General features: G+C 35.4%; 1 protein-coding gene across 1 annotated transcript in view; it reads right to left on the minus strand.

Annotated features, from left to right (window-relative positions):
• LOC136877587 (fatty acid synthase) overlaps positions 1-23,342 on the minus strand; it is a 426,680-nt gene that overhangs the window by 144,515 nt on the left and 258,823 nt on the right. Inside the window, exon 19 of the mRNA XM_067151746.2 lies at positions 2,189-2,349. Coding sequence (XP_067007847.2) covers positions 2,189-2,349 — 161 coding nt within the window. The remainder of the gene's footprint in view (positions 1-2,188; positions 2,350-23,342) is intronic.

The following is a 23,342-nucleotide window of genomic DNA, read 5'->3' on the forward strand; positions in this document are numbered from 1 at the left end:
TTAATTTTAGTACAGTTGTAGAAACTGTATTTTCATAACAGCATGAAAAAGAGCACACCTCAATTAACAATAATCAGTCCATGTAAATATATTATTAATCTAAATTGATGTATATTTTCATTATTATAGCTCGCAAGGTAGACAGATAATCTTTATATTCATAGTGAAGTTAGGGCTCAAGGCCCTCTCTTAGACTTAAACACAACATTAAAATTAAACAATTATCTAATTGAAATAGTAAAGATTACAACAAACCATCCAAAAAATGTAATGTAATGTAATGTAATGTAATATTAACAGCAAACATTGAGATAGTAATAATTATACTTATAGAATGTACAACATGACAATATAAATGAAGATAACTATAATTTTAAAGTAACAAAAATAGTAATATTAGGTTAAAGAAAATGTATCAAATGTAAAAGAGTGGAAATTGGATTTCTTAAAAAATTTACATTATGTACATTTTTTTTAGATAGAAATAATGTTTTTGGCAATATCTGGAAGTTTATAAAAAATGTAATAATAGCAAAATTTCTGTCACCAAGCGAATTGGCTATGTGCTTGTGTCACGTAGCTGTGAGCTATCTTCCCTGGTTTCCCATTTTAACACCAGGCAAATGCTGGGGCTGTATCTTAATTAAGACCATTGTCTCTTCCTTCCATGCCCTATCCCATCATCACTATACTTGTCTGTGTTGGTGTGATGTAAAATAAATATTTTAAAAAGGCAGATGTTTCTGGTGATATTCCATAAAAGAAACAAAGTCAGTGCTGTTATCTTGGCTCTGGAAAAGTACTGCAGTTTCAATTATGAACCCCTTGGTAACATTACAGGTGAACACACATTTTCAATACCGGTAGGAGAGAGAGGTAATGGCGTTGACCATCCATAAACTATGATATCTGAAGCCATCTATTTTCCGTTTTGACTTGCTTAAGTTATAACTGTCAAGCTAGAGTGGAAAGAAGTGAGAACTTCAATAAGTTCCAAATTTCAAGTTTTTAAGGATTTAAACAGAAATGTTTATACATTTCTAAGTATCTTTGGATGTGATTTGATAGAATCTGATGATGTTTTTTCAAGAACGAAACATTTTAATTAAGTTGTTTGTTTTGGAGGTATAATTCTGTTACCATATGTCTTATTTTTCAGGTTGTTCATACATTTATGTATTCAATGTATCAAATGTAAAAGAGTGGAAATTGGATTTCTTAAAAAATTTACATTATGTACATTTTTGTACAGTTTTGGCAGAATGAAGAACCCAACAGCTATAAATGATTATCCATAACCTCGCAAATAATAAATTTAATTTGGGTTAGTATTGACTTACAAAATCATAAAATTATTTTTTCTTTATTATGAAGGTTCACCCAGTCAGTATTAATGTATAGTCCAATAGATATATATTTTTTAAATGCAACTTTAGCAAACTGTGTTCACATTACGCCTATAAACCATTTTCGGAATAAGAAGATTTTACTAATGCATAATACCATTTTTTAAACCTACTCTTATGCTGTTTTTAAAATAGGAACGTTTTATTATGGATTCAGTCAATCTACATATGAATGAAATAGAGTAAGAGAAAAATGGATGTGAACTTTTATAATCATATTTTTAGAATTATGAAGTGTTGTTTTTAGGTGCATAATTGTTTACTAAAAATTATCGGCATAATTTATTATTAAACAGCTATGTAACTGAAGGTGATCCAATTGGACTGAAGCAAGTCCTACAGTAAGTATGTTTTTGAGAACATTCAATTTTAGTTAAACTGGTCTATGTATTAGTATTGACTGGGTGCACCTTCATAATGAAGAAAAAAGAATTTTATCCATAACCTTGACACTAATTGGGCTAGAATGGTTAGCTCTATGCTCGGCCACCATTGCCCCCAGGAATTAACCTGGTACTCATTTCTGGTGTACGTTAAATGAACCCCAGGGTCATGTGCCACTCCAGAAGTGGAAATCTAATTTCTTAAATTTCTTGACTTCCTGACAGGGAATCGAACCCACATACTTCTGGCTGAGCCAAGCACGCTTTCACTACCATAGCAAGGCAGCCCCTAAAAGTGATATAATGTACAATTTTGAATAATAACTGAACATTAATCAAGTTCACTGCTGCAACAGTCTCAAAGTCTTCTATTGTAAGTCATTTCTGAGGGAGACTTACCTTAAATGTTGGATGAAGGTGATTTACAAACTGCTGTTTATAAATCTGGAAATTTATATTTTGTTTGGAGTTGAAATCAGTAGCTTGAGTCTGTAAACCATGGATTTCCATGCCTTTGCAGCGCGTAATACCAGTTGTTCGATGTGCTACGACTTCCAGTTCTGTATTAAAACCAAGATATATTACATGTAATTAGAAGTTGTTTCCAGAGCAAACAGAGTTTCTTAATATGCCAGCTCATCTTGTTTAGTGATGTAGTTACTCATGGAAGAGAATGCACACATATTAATGATAAATTATGCTAAAGGAATATACTTCAAACACTGCAGAGGATCAAGACCTGAGTGGACAATGAGGATGGTTTGAGATTAAGTCCAGAGTGAGACAGAAAAGTGTGATTATAACTGTGTCATTAATTAAAAATAGGAAGCAATATATACAAGAAATAAAAGAAACAGCATATTAAACACTTGTAAGACCTCAGCTGGAGTACGCTTCAGGGATGCGGGGATCCATATCAAGAATATTTGATTAAAGAACTGGAGGGAGTTCAGATAGCATACTAAACTTAGGAGGAAAAGTTTACAGGAAAGGAGGTCAGGAACAAGAATGAGAGGCCTGTATTTGGCATGTGCTTGGGAGGATATTGGAAAGAGGTTCAAGACTGAAGAGGTGTATACAAGGAAGTTTGGTCATGGATTTAAAATAATGTACTTTCCATTTGTTTGTAATTTGTTATAGTTTTGTCACCAGAGAAAAATACCCTATTTACAAAATAAATACAGTATGTTTGATTGATTAATTGATAGACTGATTTGAGTAAATGCAATGGGAGGCAATGCGGGCAGAGGTAGCAACAGATAGGAAAAATGAAACAGCTTCACATACACACCTGTCTTTGTAGATGTGCTCCTCATTGATGAAGCCCAGTTCTTCTCAGCATACAATGAGGTTATTATTTCTGCTTCCCAGGTTCATGAGGAGGATACCAGCTTCATGAGGAGGATGATTATCCACAATCATTTAGTGAGGGAGTTTTCTGATAAAAGGTGGGAAGCAGAACCGAGCCCGTGAGAAGCTGAGACGTTTGAAGGAGTGAGTTATATGAAGGGAGTGCCCTTCTATAAAGATGGCAGTATTTGTCCTTGTCCTTTTTGTTAATGGCAGTTTCTGGTATAGCACAATGGAGCAATGAACCTCCAACCTCCAGTGTATATCAAATTGCAATTTACTACTACATTTTCACAGTTCCCTTATCAATTTCAGAATTCTTGCTAAGCCCATTTACCTGTAACATATTCGTACTGACTTTCAGTTCATGCAAGCTGTGCAAAGTCCGTGACTGGATACTCATCTGAAATGCACCTTCTTGCAAGGCAAACTCTCCATCTGTAACTTTGTAAGGGGAGTGACAAGGTGTGAGGGGACATTGGCCAGTACGAAGACAAGGCCAGGACATCTGTGCTATACACATGCACAATATTCTACTCTCGCTCAACTTTGTAATTGCAAGTCGTGTTGTGGGTGGGGGTGGGTTAGAAAACTGGTATACGCCTGCCACCTGTTGCCCTTACAGGAATTTAACTAGCATATATAATGCACATGTCTGCACATAGTTAGTGCTAGTGCTGACAAGCATCATTACTACCATAAGTCACAAACTCTGACTGATATTTTCTCCCAAATGTATTAATACTTATTCATTTGATTCCTTTAGGGGTAATTATTTTTTGGAGGGAAACTTAACTTTAAAGTCATGGAGGGAAAGAAGATGGAGAGGGTAATACCAATGGAAATGCTAATTACCTAACTCATATGAATTCTTAAAATTAAGTTACCAACACTGTCAACAGTGTGAACATACACCCTTAAAGTTTCCAATGTTCTTTTAAGGGTGATACAAGGGTTTACAAAATTTTTTGAAACCCTCATGATGAAAGCTGCCAGTGCTTTTTGTATTTGCTCCTGCCCATATTGCCTGACATTGTCCTTACATACTCTTCTGTAGATTCCTGCTTATGGCAATTGATACTGGAACTTATATGTTTAATACTGTGATAGATGATGCAGCAAATGGAGGTACAGGTACAGCTCCAGTTGTTATAGATAACTAATTTAGATTGTGTTGTATTTCTTTAGCCTTATTTTCATATATATTTGTTCCATAGGAGGTGCAAGCTCTGTGATAGAAGACACCTATTTTCTCCTCCAGCTGATTCCCAAATTTAATCTTGAATTCTCCTTTACTTCACTTTCATGAAACTCTTCACAAATTAATATCTTTATCCTGATATTTCTCTTCTTCCTCTCCTTGTGCCATCATACAGTAGTTGTCTTGCTTTTCTCCATTCTGTTTCTAATTCTCAAATTTCCATCTTCTCATTTACTGCATCTAGCTGTTCTTAAACTCCTCTCATATCCTTTCCTCAAATTGCAATGTTGCCAACAAACAGTATATTTTGAATTCTTGTACCTTTGTAAATTTCTTGTACTGCCCTTCATGATATCATCCATCAAAATTATAAACAATAGAAGTGACTATAATTTTTTCTACTGGTTTGACATCACACTGACACATCAAAAGTTTTCGGTGACACAAGGAAGGGAAAGGGCTAGGATTGGGAGGATAGTGGCTGTGGTCTTAATTATGGTACAGCCCCAACATTTGCCTAGTGTGAAAGCAGGAAACCATGGAAAACCATCTTCAAGGCTGCCGCCAGTGGGGTTCGAACCCACTATGTCCCAAATGCAAGCTCATAGCTGCACACTTCTAAGTGCACAGCCAACTCTCTTGGTCATCCCTGCTCAAACTTCATTGTGCGCAACGTGAAAAGAATAAATCTACCGGTACATTAAGCGTTGAAGTTACGGGGCGCACAGCTATAAATACCCATGAGATGGATTGGCAATATTCAAATGAAAGATTTCATGCCGCAGTTTCATTGGCAGTGTTTTACAAACTGTATAATTGTAGTATTGCGAGGGGGAAGGACAGTATTGTAAAACATATTAAGAATGAGAAACATGTGACGAAGTAAAGCAAAAATTCTACCGCTGACGCTGGTCCATCTCAAACAAAACAGACTTCTGCAATCATGTCTAACGAGTTACCAAGTTATCATCCTCCTTTACCAGAGTTTGTGGCCAATTCAGGATTAAATACTGATGTTCACAACAGTGACGATGTGATGTCATTCATCAATACATTTTTGACAGACGATTTTATAGTGTATTTTTGTGATCAGATATATCTGTACACAGACCAGGTAATTAGTACCGCGCCCCACCTGTTCACAAAGTATCCAGTACTACTGACATGGAAACCAGTTCCAGTGTCAGAAATAAAACATTTTTTGGGCTAATATTTGTTGCTGGTATTATTAGCAAGCCAGATATAAAAAGGTACTGGACAGATGATTCCACTTTTGAAACTCCAATTTTCTCAAAAACAATGCCTAGGAACTGATTTGAAAGTTTAATGTCATTCTTCCATTTCAGTGACAACAGGCACTATGAGAGTAGTGCAGATAGGCTCTACAAAATTAGGCCATTATTAGAACAGCTTAATGACCGGTTTCCTTTGGTGTACACCTGTCACTAGATGAAGGAATGCTGGCTCAAGAGAGGGTGTCTTCGATTCTGTGTTTATAATCTGGATAAGATCATGAAATATGGAATAATAGTCCACATGTGGATATATATGTGAACTGAAATTACATGATGCCAGTGGAATCAGTCTCTGTGACACAGTATTTCAGCTTCTAAACCCCTACCTACATTTCGGATGTTCCATCTATATGGACAATTATTATAACAGTGTTCAGTTAGTGAAAGAATTATGGGAGCAAAACACTGCCATATATGGGACAATCCATCAAAACAGGAGCCTACCAAAATAATTTTGGGATCACCAGCAACAGTTAAATAAAGGTGAGATGACATTTCAACAAGATGGGGAAGTGCTACATGTTGCATGGAAAGACAAGAAAACAAGTATGATTTCAACAATGCATTTTGCTGAAATGGTTGAAACACATTCTAAATTTGGCAGGAAGAAACTGAAACCAATAAGCATAGCAGACTATAAGAAACACATGCATGGGGTAGACACAGTGGATTTGTACCTGGCATTATATCCCTTAATTCAGAAAACATGTAAGTGGCCAAAGACGGTGTTTTTCCATCTTCTAATGTGGACCTTATTCAACTGCTTCTGACTGTACCAGGAATCAAATCCACAGATGAAAATAACATATTGTCTAACATTCATATAGACCATCTGTCAAAGTAATCTCGAAGAAGAAGAGAAGAGGGTTCATGTGATTTAGTTTGCTCACCAGCTGTTTCTGATATCTTGTGGGCTTCAACATCTTCCTCTACTACCTGTGCTTCTGATCACACCCCTCCCAAGAAAACACTGGCAAAAGATCCCCCCCCCCCTTCCCATTTCATTTGGATGGAAAAAGAAAAGAAATGCTGTTGATATTCCTCCAGTATAAAAAGTGACAGTACTCCTATTTGGAGATGTAGTGTGTGCCTGAAGAACAAAAAAGTGAGTGAAACTTGATAGCACTGTAGAAAGTGTTGTGTTCCTTTGCATGGTGGATAGTATGATACCAGATATCACACACTTAAATCGTACTAGATCACCTTATGAAGGTATGTAAAAAATTTCCAGATTTTTAGGGTTTATAGTTTAAGAGTAATACTAAGTTAAAGCTGTGTATTACAAGTTATCTAGTGAGTCTGCAGAGCACTTAAAAATTGCTGGACTGCATGACTAAATGCCTGTGAGGGAGCTGGCACTCAATGTGTTAATCATTTAAATTGTTGAAATTAATGATTTCTCTGGGATTAATTATTTAATTGGATCTTTCTGTGGTATCAATCAATCAAACAATACTGATCTGCATTTAGGGCAGTTGCCCAGGTGGCACATTTCCTATCTGTTGTTTTCCTAGCCTTTTCCTAAATGATTTTAAAGAAATTGGAAATTTATTGAACGTCTCCCTTGGTAAGTTATTCCAATCCCTAACTCCCCTTCCTATAAATGAATATTTGCCCCAGTTTGTCCTCTTGAATTCCAACTTTATCTTCATATTGTGATCTTTCCTACTTTTATAAACGCCACTCAAACTTATTCATCTACTAATGTCATTCCACGCCACCTCTCCGCTGACAGCTCGGAACATACCACTTACAAGTAATAAATCTCATTGTAGACCGTATTGGACATCAGATATGAACATTAAAACAAGAATAATAGTTAACACCACCTTTCCAATACTTATCTTTCCTATATTTAGGAAATAAACATTACAACAGGCGTTGTAAGATGGGACATGTTTCGCTTAACAGTCGTAAGCATCATCAGCCGAAAATAAATCTTAGCCTAAAGTTAGGTCAGGGTCTTGAACCTAGTGTCCTTAACATATATGGCACCCTAAGAATCAACATTTATATTTATAAAATGAAAATAGGCTTAAAACTAGTGTGAAAAAACATGGAATGTTACAACATGGCTAAGAGAAAAAACACAATCGAGTTGAGACAGAGGATAAGAACAGAAAGTACAATACAGAGTTGGTAGTGAAATAATTAAAATCATTAGGATATCATTGTTACCAGTCAGTCAATCAGAATGTTCAAACATAAAAACAAGAGTGAAAATATATAAGAGTGTTCATCATGGCTGAGTTAGAAAAAACACGTAATCGTGTTGCCAGAGGTTAAAAACATAAGGTACAACACAGAGCTGGCAGTGTAATAATCAAACTCATGGCTGCCAGTCAGTTAATAAGAATGTTCACATATAACAAAACATGATGGTTATATTCTTTTAAGTGAAGAAATAAATAAATCCCACTCTTGTATAGATACGTAAGAACGGGCAAGAGAAATCATATGTTATAGCAGACATGGAGTAGTAACACTTCAAACTGGATTGATCACGCCTGAAGCCGCTTCATTTTTGCTGGGAGTTCAAGACCAAAACGGGAAAAAATAAGATGCCAAGTGCATGAACTGAAATCTGAAAATGGAAAAAGGAAAAAGATGTACTGGGGCCTTGAAAATAGGGTGTTCAAAATGGGAGACTAAGATCGCTTACCTCTTATGTTGGATGAGCGTTGAGCGGAGACATTAGCCGTTCAAGGGGGTCTGTTAAATTTATGCCCGTTGTTGCATGTGTTGTATCTGTGTGCTTGCCTAGGCAGAGAGTAAGTTGGGACGGGAGGGGTAGGCGCAACAATGAGAGTGCTGGAAGCTGGCGGCGGAGCTGTATTATGGGGAGGGGGTAAGGTGGAATCTGTTATGATGACTGGAGGGGTATTTAAAGGTTTATAAATGAAGATTTTTGTGAAATTGTTATGATTTATATTGAGATTAGTGAGTAAATTGGGGACTTGTTCAATTAATGGGCTGTTGTTCTCAGGGACAGCATTCAAATTATTATTATTATTATTAAAATGTTGATCCAAGAAAATGTATGTATTTTCCAATTCAGTCATTAAGCTGCTTTTATTTACATATTTTATAATGTGGAGGTCCTGATCAATTGTAGAATAATTGTGGCCGGAATCCCTCATGTGGTTGCTCATGGCAGAGTACTTTTTATGCTTTAAGTCATTATAATGTTCCAAGTATCTAGTTCTAAAACTGCGGCCAGTTTGTCCGATATAAGAAAATTCACACTGGGGGCATTTGAGTCTGTAAATACCAGAGTTTGAAAATTTGTCTTGAGAAGTATTTACCAAGTTGGAATTAAAGAATACATTCCGATTAGTGTTGCGAGTTCGGTAGGCAATTCTGATGTTATGCTTCTTAAATGGGTTAGTAATGCTGTGTATGGCGGGGTTAGTGAAGGTAAAAGTGGCAGTGTTTATTCTTTTGGGCTTATCTGGAATTAAATTTGTAGTATTTTTATTTTATTTTACCAATAATCTTATCGATCAGGTTAGGTTTATAGCCGTTAAGTATTGCAAGTTCTTTTATATATTCAAACTCTTTTTTTTGGTTAGAAGGGGATAGTGGAATATTTAATGCTCCATGAACTAAACTGTAGAAAGTTGCTTGTTTATGAGATTGAGGGTGTAACGACTCATTCTTTATTGTCAAAGGAGCAGCGGAGGGCTTTCTGTAAATTTGGAAAATAAAATTATCACTGGCTCTGGTCAAGGTTAAGTCCAGGAAGTTTAAAGACCTGTTGACTTCGTCTTCCTTAGTGAACCTGATATTGTGGTCAAGGTCATTAAGGGTCTTTAAAATGTTATCACTATTATTGTGATGTGTGTCAATGATGGCAAATGTGTCATCGATGTATCTTAGCCAAAGCTGTAGACCATTGATTTTATTGATTGTCTTGTTAGTCTCGAGGTGATCCATAAAAATGTTAGCAAGGATTCCAGATATCGGGTCACCCATCGCTAGTCCCTCCTGTTGGTAAATTTTGTTATTGAATGTAAAGAAGTTATTGTTTACTACAAATTTTAGCAAGTTGATCAGTTCATCTATTTCACATTTGCTTTTAGGGTTATGTTTCAAAAGGTTTGTTTCTATTAAACTAATGGTTTCTTTTACTGGTATACTAGTATACATATTGGTGACATCATACGAAACCATGACGTGATTGTCATGTAACATTTTTTAAATAGCCATTATAAGTTCAATAATGAAGCCTATGTCATTATAGCTGTCTTCTACAACTCCCCCCTTTCCTTCCCTTCCCTCTTGTACACCTACTGTAACCTGTACATTTTTTGAGGGAGTCCTATCTTCATTCCTGTCTTCTGTGAGAATCCTAATTATCTCCCTCAAACTCTCCAACTCCTCCCTCATACCCCTCAATGCCTCGCCACGCCCACAGTTCGTACACTCGCGCTCCTTGGCCATTCTTACGGAAAAAATGAAAATAAAAAAACTTATTTGCAAAAAATAAAAGAATGGAGGCATATATTGTCCGGGATAGTACTTAAAGATCACACAACAATACGGTAATTAATATACGACTACACTACAATACTACTTAGTCGTACTCTATTTTTATCCTACAACCCCTAACAGGATAAAAACTGATGTTAATTACTGAATATCGAAAGTAATACACAAGAACTACACAATTCCAAACTGCAATTAAGCCTATCCTAATTACAACAACAGAATTTTAGTAAGAGTTTCTACGGATACCTCTACTACACCAGTACTACACAAATATTTTACAATAATAAAATAAGCACACTAAATTCTAAATTACTCGTATACTACTGTACAGCACACTACAGTAATTTTTAAACTACTTTCAGACGTATCCTAATTACGATACCGGTACCGTATGTCACTACTAAGCACAAACAGAAATAAAATTTGCAAGAACTACTGTACTCAAAGATTACCAACAAAGCTAAATGCTTAGACAAATTATATTAGTACTACTCTCTAATAGATACACACGAAAGATAACACACGAATATTAGCAAAGTACACTATCTAAATGTAGACTACTGTATCTATACTACAGTGTATCTACACTACAATTTTCAGCTGAAGAGTGGTTATATGAACTTTTACCGCTGGTGAATTAGTATTATTTTCCCTACTACGCGGGGCGGAGAATAAAAGTGTCCTTAAATGCTGAGAATAAGATGTTGCCTACTATGATTTCTGTCAAAACCACGCCGGGGGCTTGAAGTGCAATATTATTGGGATATAGGAATTTGATTATTAACTTTTATTCGATGAATAAACGAAGGTGGAAAGTACACAGTATGCAGGGAACTAAGACTACAAATTATCGGAATAATGAATCAGCTGACTTTGTATTTATTTACACTACTATCATGTGCTTGTAGCAACAATCGTCAACAATCCAAGAAACTGTTAAATACCGTAATTATCCAGTGAAATTACCGTGAATTCTCTTTAACTTATCTTTAAATCGATGTTTACAGGCTTATCGTGTTATTTAATGTAATAAATTATTACCTTCGTGATAGTTTGAACGGATATCTGTACGAAATATTGGAAAAGTAGCGGCGGAAATTACAATGAGTTACAACTCCTTATGATAATCTGCCTTTGTAAGTATAATACCAACGAATCTACAGATATTTAAATATACCGGTATTTTAAAATATTGGTATTTCCTCATAATAATGTAATTTTCATGCTTGAAGTTAACTGTTACTTCAACATTCATTACTGATCTGTCAGGATATTAACATTGTACTTAGTCATGATCAATCACTTAATCATCTTTTCCCTCCCAAAATAAATATTAATTTATTAATTAATTTAAATTTAAGAAATGTAAATGTATTTATTTCTAATTAATGATTTCTGATCATTTTATTATTATCTTATCTCCTTAAAGGGAGTTTAATTTTGGAAAACTAGACTTTTCTATTTCATTAAATTTTCTTTTTAAAAAAAAATTTACTGTCTCTCAAACAGTTAAGTGGAGCGAAGTTTTGATATTTCTAATTCCATTAGATCCACTGCTCTTTCAGTTAATTTTCAGTCTAGGTTATAAGGCTGCAGTCTTCCACTCTGATTACTGCTACACTTGGAGAATGTGTCAGGTAGACCTTGCTCACCATATCGTGACACAGGCCTTGGTCTACCAAGTGACCACTACTCGACCCAAAGGCCTGTGGCATGCGGTCAGCACGACAAATCCTCTCAGTCATTATTCTTGGATTTCTAGAGTGGGGCTGCTACAGCTTTTAACTTATCTCATCAATGAATCATTTTCTAGTGGACAGTTTCTTAATCTCTTAAAAGTAGCTAAAGTTATCCCAGTCTTACACGATTTACATAATTACAGACCAATATCAATACTTACTGTTATTTTGAAAATGTTTGAATTTGCTCTGAAAGATTGGCTTACTAAATTTTTAATCAAATATAACTTTAAACGTTAAAAATTAAATAATTGAAACAGAGGTTCAACCTATTCAATACATAGGAAAGAAATGTAGTGATTACATTCTTATTTAATAGTAACTATAAATGGGACCGGTTTCGACCCTAGTCCAGGTCATCGTCAGCCGTAAAAACATGTAAAACAATGCATATGAAACAGAAAAAGAAAAAGGTTAAGTGAACTCTGGATCAATATTAAGAATGGTAGTATGGCACACGCAATGATAGGCGAAGTCTCACAATGTTTATGAATATTGGAGAACGGTCAAATGGGTCAGTTTCACACTTAGTCAGGCACAAAGTCATTTGTTAAATAATGCACAACATGGGTTCAGAACTGGCAGAAGTACTTTGTCTGCTTTACCATATTTTACACAGTTGGTCGTAAATGATCTTGATAATGATGAAACTATGATAGGACTATTTCTTGACCTTTCAAAGGCATTTGGTACTGTTGATCATGAAATATTGTTGCACAAATCAGACTGGAGTTAGAGGAATTGTTAACTGGTTCAGATCATACCTGGATAAACAATTCCAGTTTGTAACAGTAACAGTAACATTGTAACAGTAAAGGGCATAATCTATATATATCAAATAACTTGTCCTGACTGACTTCGTAATCTACAGGCCTTCGGGCTGAGCAGTGGTCGCTTGGTAGGCCAAGGCCCTTCAAGGGCTACAGTGCCATGGGGTTTTGGGTTTGTCCTGACTGACTGACTGACTGACTGATTCATCATCGCCGAGCCAAAACTACTGGACATAAAGAAATGAAATTTAAGGGATACATTCATATTAACATGTAGGTGCTCGCTAAGGGAGGATTTTTGGATATTCCGTCGCTAAGGGGGTGAAAGTGGGGTGAATTTTTAAAATGAGGATATCTATATCTCAATAACTTAAAAGTTTACAGGCGTAAAAATTGGTATTTGGAATCTCCTTTAAAAATAAAGAAACATATTTTTTTGTTTTTGGAAAATCCCATTAATAGGAGTGAAAAGAAAAAGGGGAAAAGGGGTTTAAGTCCTTTTATGAGGAGACTTACATCTAAAAAACTGAAGATGTTACAGACATGAAAATTGAAATTTTGAATCTCCTTTTAAAATAAAGAAACACGTATTTTTGTGTTTTTGGATTATCTGATGAATAGGGGGTGAACAGGAGTGACAAATGGGGTGAAATTTTAAAAAGACTATATATGCAAATTATCTCAGACACTAACATATTACAGATCTGAAAACTGGTATTTGGAATTTCCTGTAAAAGTAAAGAAACATAAATTTATTTTTGGAAAATCCACTTGAGGGGAACTGAAAAAGGGGGTGCATTTTTAAAATTAGCGTATCTACAGTATACTGTATCTCAAAAACATAACATGTTGCAGACGTGAAAATTGGTATTTGGAATCTTCTTTAAAAATAATGAAACACGTATTCTTTGGCTTTCGAGAAAAACCCTTAACTGGGGGAGAGGGGAGGGGGCGGGGTGAAAGAATTGAGAAATCAGTTGATTTATTTGTATGAGAATGTTTATATATACCAAAAAATCTAACGATGTTACAAATGTCAAAACTGGTATTTGGAATCTCTTTTAAGAATAAAGAAACATGAATTTGGTGGGGGAATCAAATTGGTAGGGTGGGTGGGGGATGAAAACGGAGATGGATTCCTTTTACAAGCATACATATATCTCAAAAACTGAAGATGTTACAGTCATGATAATTGGTATTTAGAAGCTCTTTTAATGAAAAGGGCACTGTTTGATTTTGGAAAATTCACTTGTGTGGGGAATGTGAATGGACGTAAAAAATTGAATTCTTTTCAGGAGAAATATCTCAAAACTGAAGGTTACAGACGTGGAAATTGGTACTTGGAATATCTTTTAAAAAGAAAGAAACACACAATTTTTGGTTGGGGAACCAACTTCACGGGCGGGGGTGGAGTGAAAAAGGAGTTGAATTCTTTTCATGAGGATACTTATATCTCAAAAACTGAAAATGTTACAGACGTGAACATTTGTATTTGGAATTTTCTTTCAAAGTAAAGAAACACGTAAACTTTTGTCTTTGGAAAATCAACTTAAGGAGGGTAAATAAATTAAAAATTATTTGAAACTCTTGTATGAGGATACTTATATCTCAAAAACTAAATGTGAAAATTAGTATTTGGAATCTCCTTTAAAAATAAAGAAACACGCAATTTTTAAGGGAATTCAACTTGGGGGTGGGGGCAGTGAAAAAGGAGTTTAATTCTTTTTTATGAGTATACATACATTTTAAAAATGAATATGTTATAGTCGTGATAATTGGCATTTGGAAGCTCGTCTATAAATAAAGAAATAAGTATTTTTGGTTTTCGGAAAATTCACTTAAGGGGGGAGTGTGAAAGGAAGTGAAAAAATTAATTCTTTTTATGCAGAAAATGATATCTCAAAAATTTAAGGTTACACATGTGAAAATTTGTATTTGGAATGTCCTTTAAAAATAAAGAAACACAGAATTTTGGTGGTGGGGGAATCAAATTTATGGGCTGGGTTGAAAAAGGAGTGGAATTCTTTTTATGAGGATACTTATATCTCAAAAACTGAAGATGTTAGAGGCATGAATATTTGTATTTGGTATCTTATTTCAAAATAAAGGAACACGTGTTCTTTTGTCTTTGGAAAATCCACTCAATGGGGGTGAATGAATTGAGAAATTAGTTGAATTCTTTGTATAAGGATACTTATATCTCAAAAACTAAAGGTGTTAAAGACGTGAAAATTGGTATTAATGAATCTCCTTTTAAAAATAAAGAAACACGCACTTTTGGGGAGTGGGGAATCAACTTAATGGGTAGGAAGGGGGTTGAAATAGGAGTTGCATTACTTTTCGGAGGATACTTATATCTCAAAACTGAAGATATTACAGACTTGAAAATTAGTATTTGGATTCTCCTTTAACTCATTTCAACTTGGTACTCATTTCAAAAATTCACCCGCTTTTCCAATTCTTTTCAGCCCCTTAACTGGATTTTCCGAAAACGAAAAAATACATGATTCATTATTTTATAGGAGATTCTAAATACCAGTTTTCATGTCCGTATGTCTGTAACACTTTCAGTTTTTGAGACAAATTGATACTCATAAGAATAATTCAACTTCTTCTTCTACTTCACTTCTTTCCACCCCTCTCCCGCCTTAAGTGGACTTAAATACAAAGTATGTTACAAGTGTTTATTTATATATCCACCTATTCAATACAAAGAGATCTTTTTAGAAATTAAATATTATTATAAAATGTTAAGTGGACTTTCCGAAAACAAAAAAATGGGTGTTTCTTTATTTTGAAAGGAAATTAAAAATACCAACTTTCACATTGTAACAGCTTCAGTTTCTATGATAAAGTATCTTCATAAATATATTTCAACTCCTTATTTACTTATTTTCAACCCCACACCACTTATGTCGATTTTCTGAAAAAAACTAATACGTGTTTGTTTATTTTTAAAGGAGAATCCAAATACTAATTTTCACATCTGTAATATCTTCAGTTTTGAGATATAAGTATCTTCCGAAAAGTAATGCAACTCCTATTTCAAGCCCTTCCCTTGCCGTTAAGTTGATTCTCCTCTCCCCCCCCCCAAGTGCGTGTTTTTTATTTTTAAAGGAGATTCATTAATACCAATTTTCACATCTTTAACACCTTTAGTTTTTGAGATATAATTATCCTCATACAAAGAATTCAAGTAAGTTTTCAATTCATTCACCCCCATTGAGTGGATTTTCCAAAGACAAAAGAACACGTGTTCCTTTACTTTGAAATAAGATACCAAATACAAATGTTCATGCCTCTAACATCTTCAGTTTTTGAGATATAAGTATCCTCATAAAAAGAATTCAATTCCTTTTTTCACCCCAGCCCGTAAATTTGATTCACCCAACCCCCAAAATTGTGTGTTTCTTTATTTTTAAAGGACATTCCAAACACAAATTTTTGCATGTGTAACCTTAAATTTTTGAGATATCATTTTCTGCATAAAAAGAATTAATTTTTTCACTTCCTTTCACACTCCCCACTTAAGTGAATTTTCCAAAAACCAAAAATACTTATTTCTTTATTTATAGAGGAGCTTCCAAATGCCAATTATCACGACTATAACATATTCATTTTTAAAATGTATGTATACACATAAAAAAGAATTAAACTCCTTTTTCACTGCCCCCGCCCCCAAGTTGAATTCCCTTAAAAATTGCGTGTTTCTTTATTTTTAAAGGAGATTCCAAATACTAATTTTCACATTTAGTTTTTGAGATATAAGTATCCTCATACAAGAGTTTCAAATAATTTTTAATTTATTTACCCCCCTTAAGTTGATTTTCCAAAGACAAAAGTTTACGTGTTTCTTTACTTTGAAAGAAAATTCCAAATACAAATGTTCACGTCTGTAACATTTTCAGTTTTTGAGATATAAGTATCCTCATGAAAAGAATTCAACTCCTTTTTCACTCCACCCCTTCCCGTTAAGTTGGTTCCCTACCCAAAAATTGTGTGTTTCTTTCTTTTTAAATGATATTCCAAATACCAATTTCCACGTCTGTAACCTTCAGTTTTGAGACATTTCTCCTGAAAAGAATTCAATTTTTTTACGTCCTTTCACACTCCCCACACAAGTGAATTTCCCAAAATCAAACCCATTTCATTAAAAGAGCTTCCAAATACCAATTATCACGACTGTAACATCTTCAGTTTTTGAGATATATGTATGCTCGTAAAAGGAATTCATCTCCATTTTCATCGCCCCCCCCCCCCACCCTACCAATTTGATTCCCCCACCAAATGCATGTTTATTTTTAAAAGAGATTCCAAATACCAGTTTTCACATTTGTAACATCGTTAGATTTTTTGGTATATATACACATTCTCATACAAATAAATCAACTGATTTCTCAATTCTTTCACCCTGCCCCCCTCCCCTCGTTAAGGGTTTTTCTTAAAAGCCAAAGAATACGTGTTTCGCTATTTTTAAAGGAGATTCCAAATACCAGTTTTCACATCTGCAACATGTTATGTTTTTGAGATACAGTATACTGTAGATACACTAATTTTAAAAATTCACCCCCTTTTTCAGTTCCCCTTAAGTGGATTTTCCAAAAAAAATATTTATGTTTCTTTATTTTTACAGGAAATTCCACATACCAGTGTTCAAATCTGTAATATGTTACGTGTCTGAGATAATTTACATATATATTATTATTGAAAAATGCGCACATGCCGTGCAGAATACTGTAATGTTATGTAAATTTACATATATAGTCTTTTTTAAATTTCACCCCGTTTGTCACACCTGTTCACCCCCTATTCATCGGATTATCCAAAAACACAAAAATACAGCTTTCTTTATTTTAAAAGGGGATTCCAAATTTCAGTTTTCATGTCTGCAACATCTTCAGTTTTTGAGATGTAAGTCTCCTCATAAAAGGTGTTCAATACTTTTTCCCGCTTATTTCATCCCCACTAATGGGATTTTCCAAAAAGAAAAAATATGTGTTTCTTTATTTTAATAGGATATTCCAAATACCAATTTTTACTCCTGTAAACTTTAAAGTTTTTGAGATATAGATATCTTCATTTTAAAAATTCAACCCCCTTTTCACCCCCTTAGCTACAGAATATCCAAAATTCCTCCCTTAGCGAGCACCTACATTTTAATATGAATGTATCCCTAAAATTTCATTTCTTTATGTCCAGTAGTTTTGGGTCGGCGATGATGAATCAGTCAGTCAGTCAGTCAGTCAGTCAGTCAGTCAGTCAGTCAGTCAGTCAGTCAGTCAGTCAGTCAGTCAGTCAGTCAGTCAGGACAAGTTATTTTATATACTGTATATATAGATTATATGTCAAAACATAACATGTTAGAGACAAAGTATTTGGACAGTCCTTTAAAAATACAGGGGGTGAAAAGAAGTGAAAAACAGTTTAATAATTTTGTATGAAGATACTTACATCTTAAAAACTGAAGATGTTACAGAAGTGAAAATTGGTATTTGGAATCTCCTTTAAAAATGAAGAAACATGTATTTTTGTTTTCGGAACATATACTTAGTTGGGGTGGGTGTGGGGGAAGGATTGATCAAGGGTTTGAATTCTTTTTATGGGGATACTTATGTAAAACTGAGGATGTTACAGATGTGGGAATAGGTATTTGGAATCTCCTTTAAAAATAAACTTGTATTTATTTTTTTGACTTGAGAGAAAACTGTTTCTCACATGAACAGTTGCATGTCGCATGGTCGTCTTAGCCCTAAAAGGTAATACCACAAACATGGTTTACAAAGAATTTCTGGGGTAAATATAACTCCATTTTTGGGTGAGATTCTATATATTTTAGGATTTATCAGATAATGTGTGAGGAACGATTACTTTGATCAAATTACGAAATTCACACGAGCGAAGCCGCGGGTAATTGCTAGTGAGACATATCACTCTCAGGTGAAAATCATAGACTTAAGTACTCCACAGGGTAGTATTTTGGGGCCTGTTCTTTTCTTGATCTATGTAAATGATCTTTCTCACAATAATCAAGTAGAAACTGCAGTTTTGTATGCTGATGATACAAACATAATTATTAATAATCCAGATCCTTTGTCTATAGAAATTGCAGCAAATGCAGTCCTGTCTAGGTTAGAATCATGGTTTAGGAAAAACAAATTAACATTGAACCTTAAAAAGACCCAATACATGGAATTCAAGGCATCTAACTATCATGACAAAACTGCAAAAAACTACAACCTTATATTAAATGCAAATGCAATTGAAAATACGTTGACCACAAAATTTTTAGGTATCCATATAGATGAAATACAAGATGGGATTGTCATATTAAAAAAAAAAATAGGGAAGTAACTGAGTTCAGTTTGCTTTGCCTTAAGGATTTTGTCTAATAGTTGTAGTGAAGAATATGTTAGAATAGCATGTTTTGGATATTTCCATTCAGTCATCTCTTATGCTATTGGTCTCTGGGGCTGCTACAAGTCAAATCTTGATGTTATTTTTTGAATACAGAAATGAGCTATCAGAATTATGTTGAGACGTAACAGGTTAGATCATTGCAGACCATTATTTCAGAGACTAAGGAAACTCCATCATGCAATGCATTCCACACGTAAAAAAAATATTGATCACTTCAGAAAGAATTTTGACAATCACAATCAACAGACGTGAACAAGAAATAATATTTTTATCAAGCATAAGAGTAAAAGCATTGCCTAGAGACATGTAGACTCTGTTGGAATCAGATTATATAATAAACTTGCAAATAAGATTAAAGATATTAGTCCCTTCATTTCATTTACTACAGCTTTAAAAATTGTCCTGCTGAGTAGCTGCTTCTATAGTACCGGTACAGAAGAATACATGATGAAGTGCTGGTAATGATGCTATTACTTATTAACTTGTAAACATTCTTAATATCTAGTATATAGCCTTAAAAATATGTTGATGTCACATTGATTATGTATGTATTGTTAACACCACACTTACAGATTTTTATTTCATCCTGTAAATATTGATTATTAATATTATTTCCTCCTCTGCGAACCATGTGACCTTGCCGCGGTGGGGAGGCTTGCGTGTCCCAATGATGCAGATAGCCGAGCCGCAGGTGCAACCATATTGGATGGGTATCTGTTGAGAGACCAGACTAACGAATGGTTCATTGAAAGGGCGGTAGCAGCCTTTCGGTAGTTGCAAGGGCGGCAGTCTGGATGATTGACTGATACGGCCTTGTATAATACTGAACATGGCTTAGCTGTGTTGATACTGCTACATGGCTGAAAGCAATGGGAAACTACAGCCGTAACTAACTCCCGAGGACATGCAGCTCTCTCTGTATGAATGATGTACTGATAATGGCTTCCTCCCGGGTAAAATATTCCGGAGGTAAACTAGTCCCCCATTCGGATCTCCGGGTGGGGACTACACGAGAGGGGGCGATCATCAGGAAGATGGATACTGACATTCTGCGAGTCGGAGCGTGGAATGTTAGAAGTTTGAATCGTTGTGGTAGGTTAGAGAATCTGAAAAGGGAGATGGATAGGCTAAAGTTAGATGTAGTTGGCATAAGTGAAGTACGTTGGCAGGAAGAACAAGATTTTTGGTCAGGCGACTACCGAATTATCAACACAAAATCAAACAGAGGAAATGCAGGAGTTAGTTTAATAATGAATAAGAAAATAGGGCAGCGGGTAAGCTACTACGACCAGCATAGTGAAAGAATTGTCGTCGTCAAGATAGACACCAAACCAATCGCCACCACAATAGTGCAGGTCTATATGCCTACTAGTTCAGCGGATGATGAAGAAATCGAAAGAATATATGAGGAGATAGAAGATTTAATACAATATGTAAAAGGTGACGAGAATCTAATTGTGATGGGAGACTGGAATGCAGTGGTAGGCCAAGGAAGAGAAGATAGTACAGTAGGAGAATTTGGATTGGGACGAAGGAATGAAAGAGGAAGTCGTCTGGTTGAATTCTGCACTGATCATAATTTAGTCCTTGCCAATACTTGGTTCAAACACCACAAACGACGGCTGTATACGTGGACGAGACCTGGAGACACTGGAAGGTATCAAATAGACTTCATTATGATTAGGCAGAGATTCAAAAACCAGGTGTTGGATTGCAAAACTTTCCCAGGAGCAGACGTGGACTCTGACCACAACTTGTTGGTCATGAAATGCCATCTGAAGTTGAAGAAATTGAAGAAAGGAAAGAATGCAAAAAGATGGGATCTAGACAAGTTGAAAGAAAAGAATGTGAGGGATTGTTTCAAGGAACATGTTGCACAAGGACTAAATGAAAAGGCTGAAGGAAACACTATAGAGGAAGAGTGGAGAGTCATGGAAAATGAAGTCAGTAGGGCTGCTGAAGAAATGTTAGGAAGGAAGAAAAGATCAACTAAGAATCAGTGGATAACTCAGGAGATACTAGTCCTGATTGATGAACGACGAAAATACAAGAATGCTAGAAATGAAGAGGGCAGAAAAGAATACAGGCAATTAAAGAATGAAGTGGATAGAAAGTGCAAGGCAGCTAAGGAAGAATGGCTGAAGGAGAAATGCAAGGATGTCGAAGGCTGTATGGTCCTGGGAAAGGTAGATGCTGCATACAGGAAAATCAAGGAAACCTTTGGAGAAAGGAAATCTAGGTGTATGAATATTAAGAGCTCAGATGGAAAACCACTTCTAGGGAAAGAAGACAAAGCAGAAAGATGGCAGGAGCATATCCAACAGTTGTATCAAGGTAAAGATGTAGATAATTTGGTTCTGGAACATGAAGAGGCTGTTGATGCTGATGAAAAGGGAGACCCAATTTTGAGGTCAGAGTTTGACAGAGCTGTGAGTGACCTCAACAGGAACAAGGCACCTGGAATTGATGACATTCCCTCTGAATTACTGACTGCCTTAGGAGAAACCAGCATGGCAAGGTTATTTCATTTAGTCTGCAAGATGTATGAGACAGGAGAAGTCCCATCCGATTTTCAGCAGAATGTTGTTATACCTATTCCCAAGAAAGCCGGTGCAGACAGGTGTGAAAACTACCGCACCAATAGTTTAGTATCTCATGCCTGCAAAATTTTAACATGTATTATTTACAGAAGAATGGAAAAACAAGTTGAAGCTGAGTTGGGAGAAGATCAATTTGGCTTCAGAAGAAATGTAGGAACACGTGAAGCTATTCTGACTTTACGTCTGATCTTAGAGGATCGAATCAAGAAGGACAAGCTCACGTACATGGCATTCGTAGATCTAGAAAAGGCATTCGATAATGTTGACTGGACCAAGCTATTTATGACTCTGAAGATGATAGGGATCAGATACCGAGAACGAAGAATTATCTACAATCTGTATAAAAATCAGTCTGCAGTGATAACAATCGAGGGCTTTGAAAAAGAAGCGGCAATTCAGAAAGGAGTGAGGCAAGGCTGCAGTTTGTCCCCTCTCCTTTTCAATGTTTACATAGAACAGGCTGTAAAGGAAATCAAAGAGAAATTTGGAAAGGGAATCACAGTCCAAGGAGAGGAAATCAAAACCTTGAGATTTGCCGATGATATTGTTATTTTATCTGAGACTGCAGAAGATCTCGAGAAGTTGCTGAATGGTATGGATGAAGTCTTGGGTAAGGAGTACAAGATGAAAATAAATAAGTCCAAAACAAAAGTAATGGAGTGCAGTCGAACGAAGGCAGGTGATGCAGGAAATATTAGATTAGGAAATGAAGTCTTAAAGGAAGTAGATGAATATTGTTAATTGGGTAGTAAAATAACTAACGATGGGAGAAGTAAGGAGGACATAAAATGCAGACTAGCACAAGCAAGGAAGAGCTTTCTTAAGAAAAGAAATTTGCTCACTTCAAACGTTATCGGAATTAGAAAGATGTTTTTGAAGACTTTCGTGTGGAGCGTGGCACTGTATGGAAGTGAAACATGGACGATAACTGGCTCAGAAAGAAAGAGAATAGAAGCTTTTGAAATGTGGTGTTACAGAAGAATGCTGAAGGTGAGATGGATAGATCGAATCACGAATGAAGAGATACTGAATCGAATTGGTGAGAGGAGATCGATTTGGCTAAATTTGATGAGAAGAAGAGATAGAATGATAGGACACATCTTAAGACACCCAGGAGTTGTTCAGTTGGTTTTTGAAGGAAGTGTAGGGGGTAAGAACGGTAGGGGTAGACCAAGATATGAATATGACAAGCAGATTAGAGCAGATGTAGGATGCAATAGTTACGTAGAAATGAAAAGGTTAGCACAGGATAGGGTGGCATGGAGAGCTGCATCAAACCAGTCTATGGACTGATGACTCAAACAACAACACAATATTATTTATTAAAATTAGGATGTGCTGTCCTAACATTGAGGTATGTGGTGTTCTTGTTTTTTTTTAAATGTTCATTATTGTGTATATATTATTGTTAGTATTAAGAAATCACTCGACAGTTCCTATACTATTGGCATATTTCAAAATATGTAATTGTACAGTCTATGGAAGATAAATGAATGAATGAATGAATGAATGAATGAATAATGAATGTAAATCATTTATGTCAATAGTTCCATGGTCCATAATAGTTCTGAACTCTGTAATCTTAACACTGTGTAAAGCAAAGCAAAGCAAACTCACCTCCGGACAGGCCATGAAGGCCCTTGGAGGAGTGTAAGGTAAAGGCTTCCACCATTGTTAACCTCGGCACGTG

The sequence above is a fragment of the Anabrus simplex genome, chromosome 7, assembly GCF_040414725.1.
Source record: "Anabrus simplex isolate iqAnaSimp1 chromosome 7, ASM4041472v1, whole genome shotgun sequence".
NCBI classification, from domain to species: domain Eukaryota; kingdom Metazoa; phylum Arthropoda; class Insecta; order Orthoptera; family Tettigoniidae; genus Anabrus; species Anabrus simplex.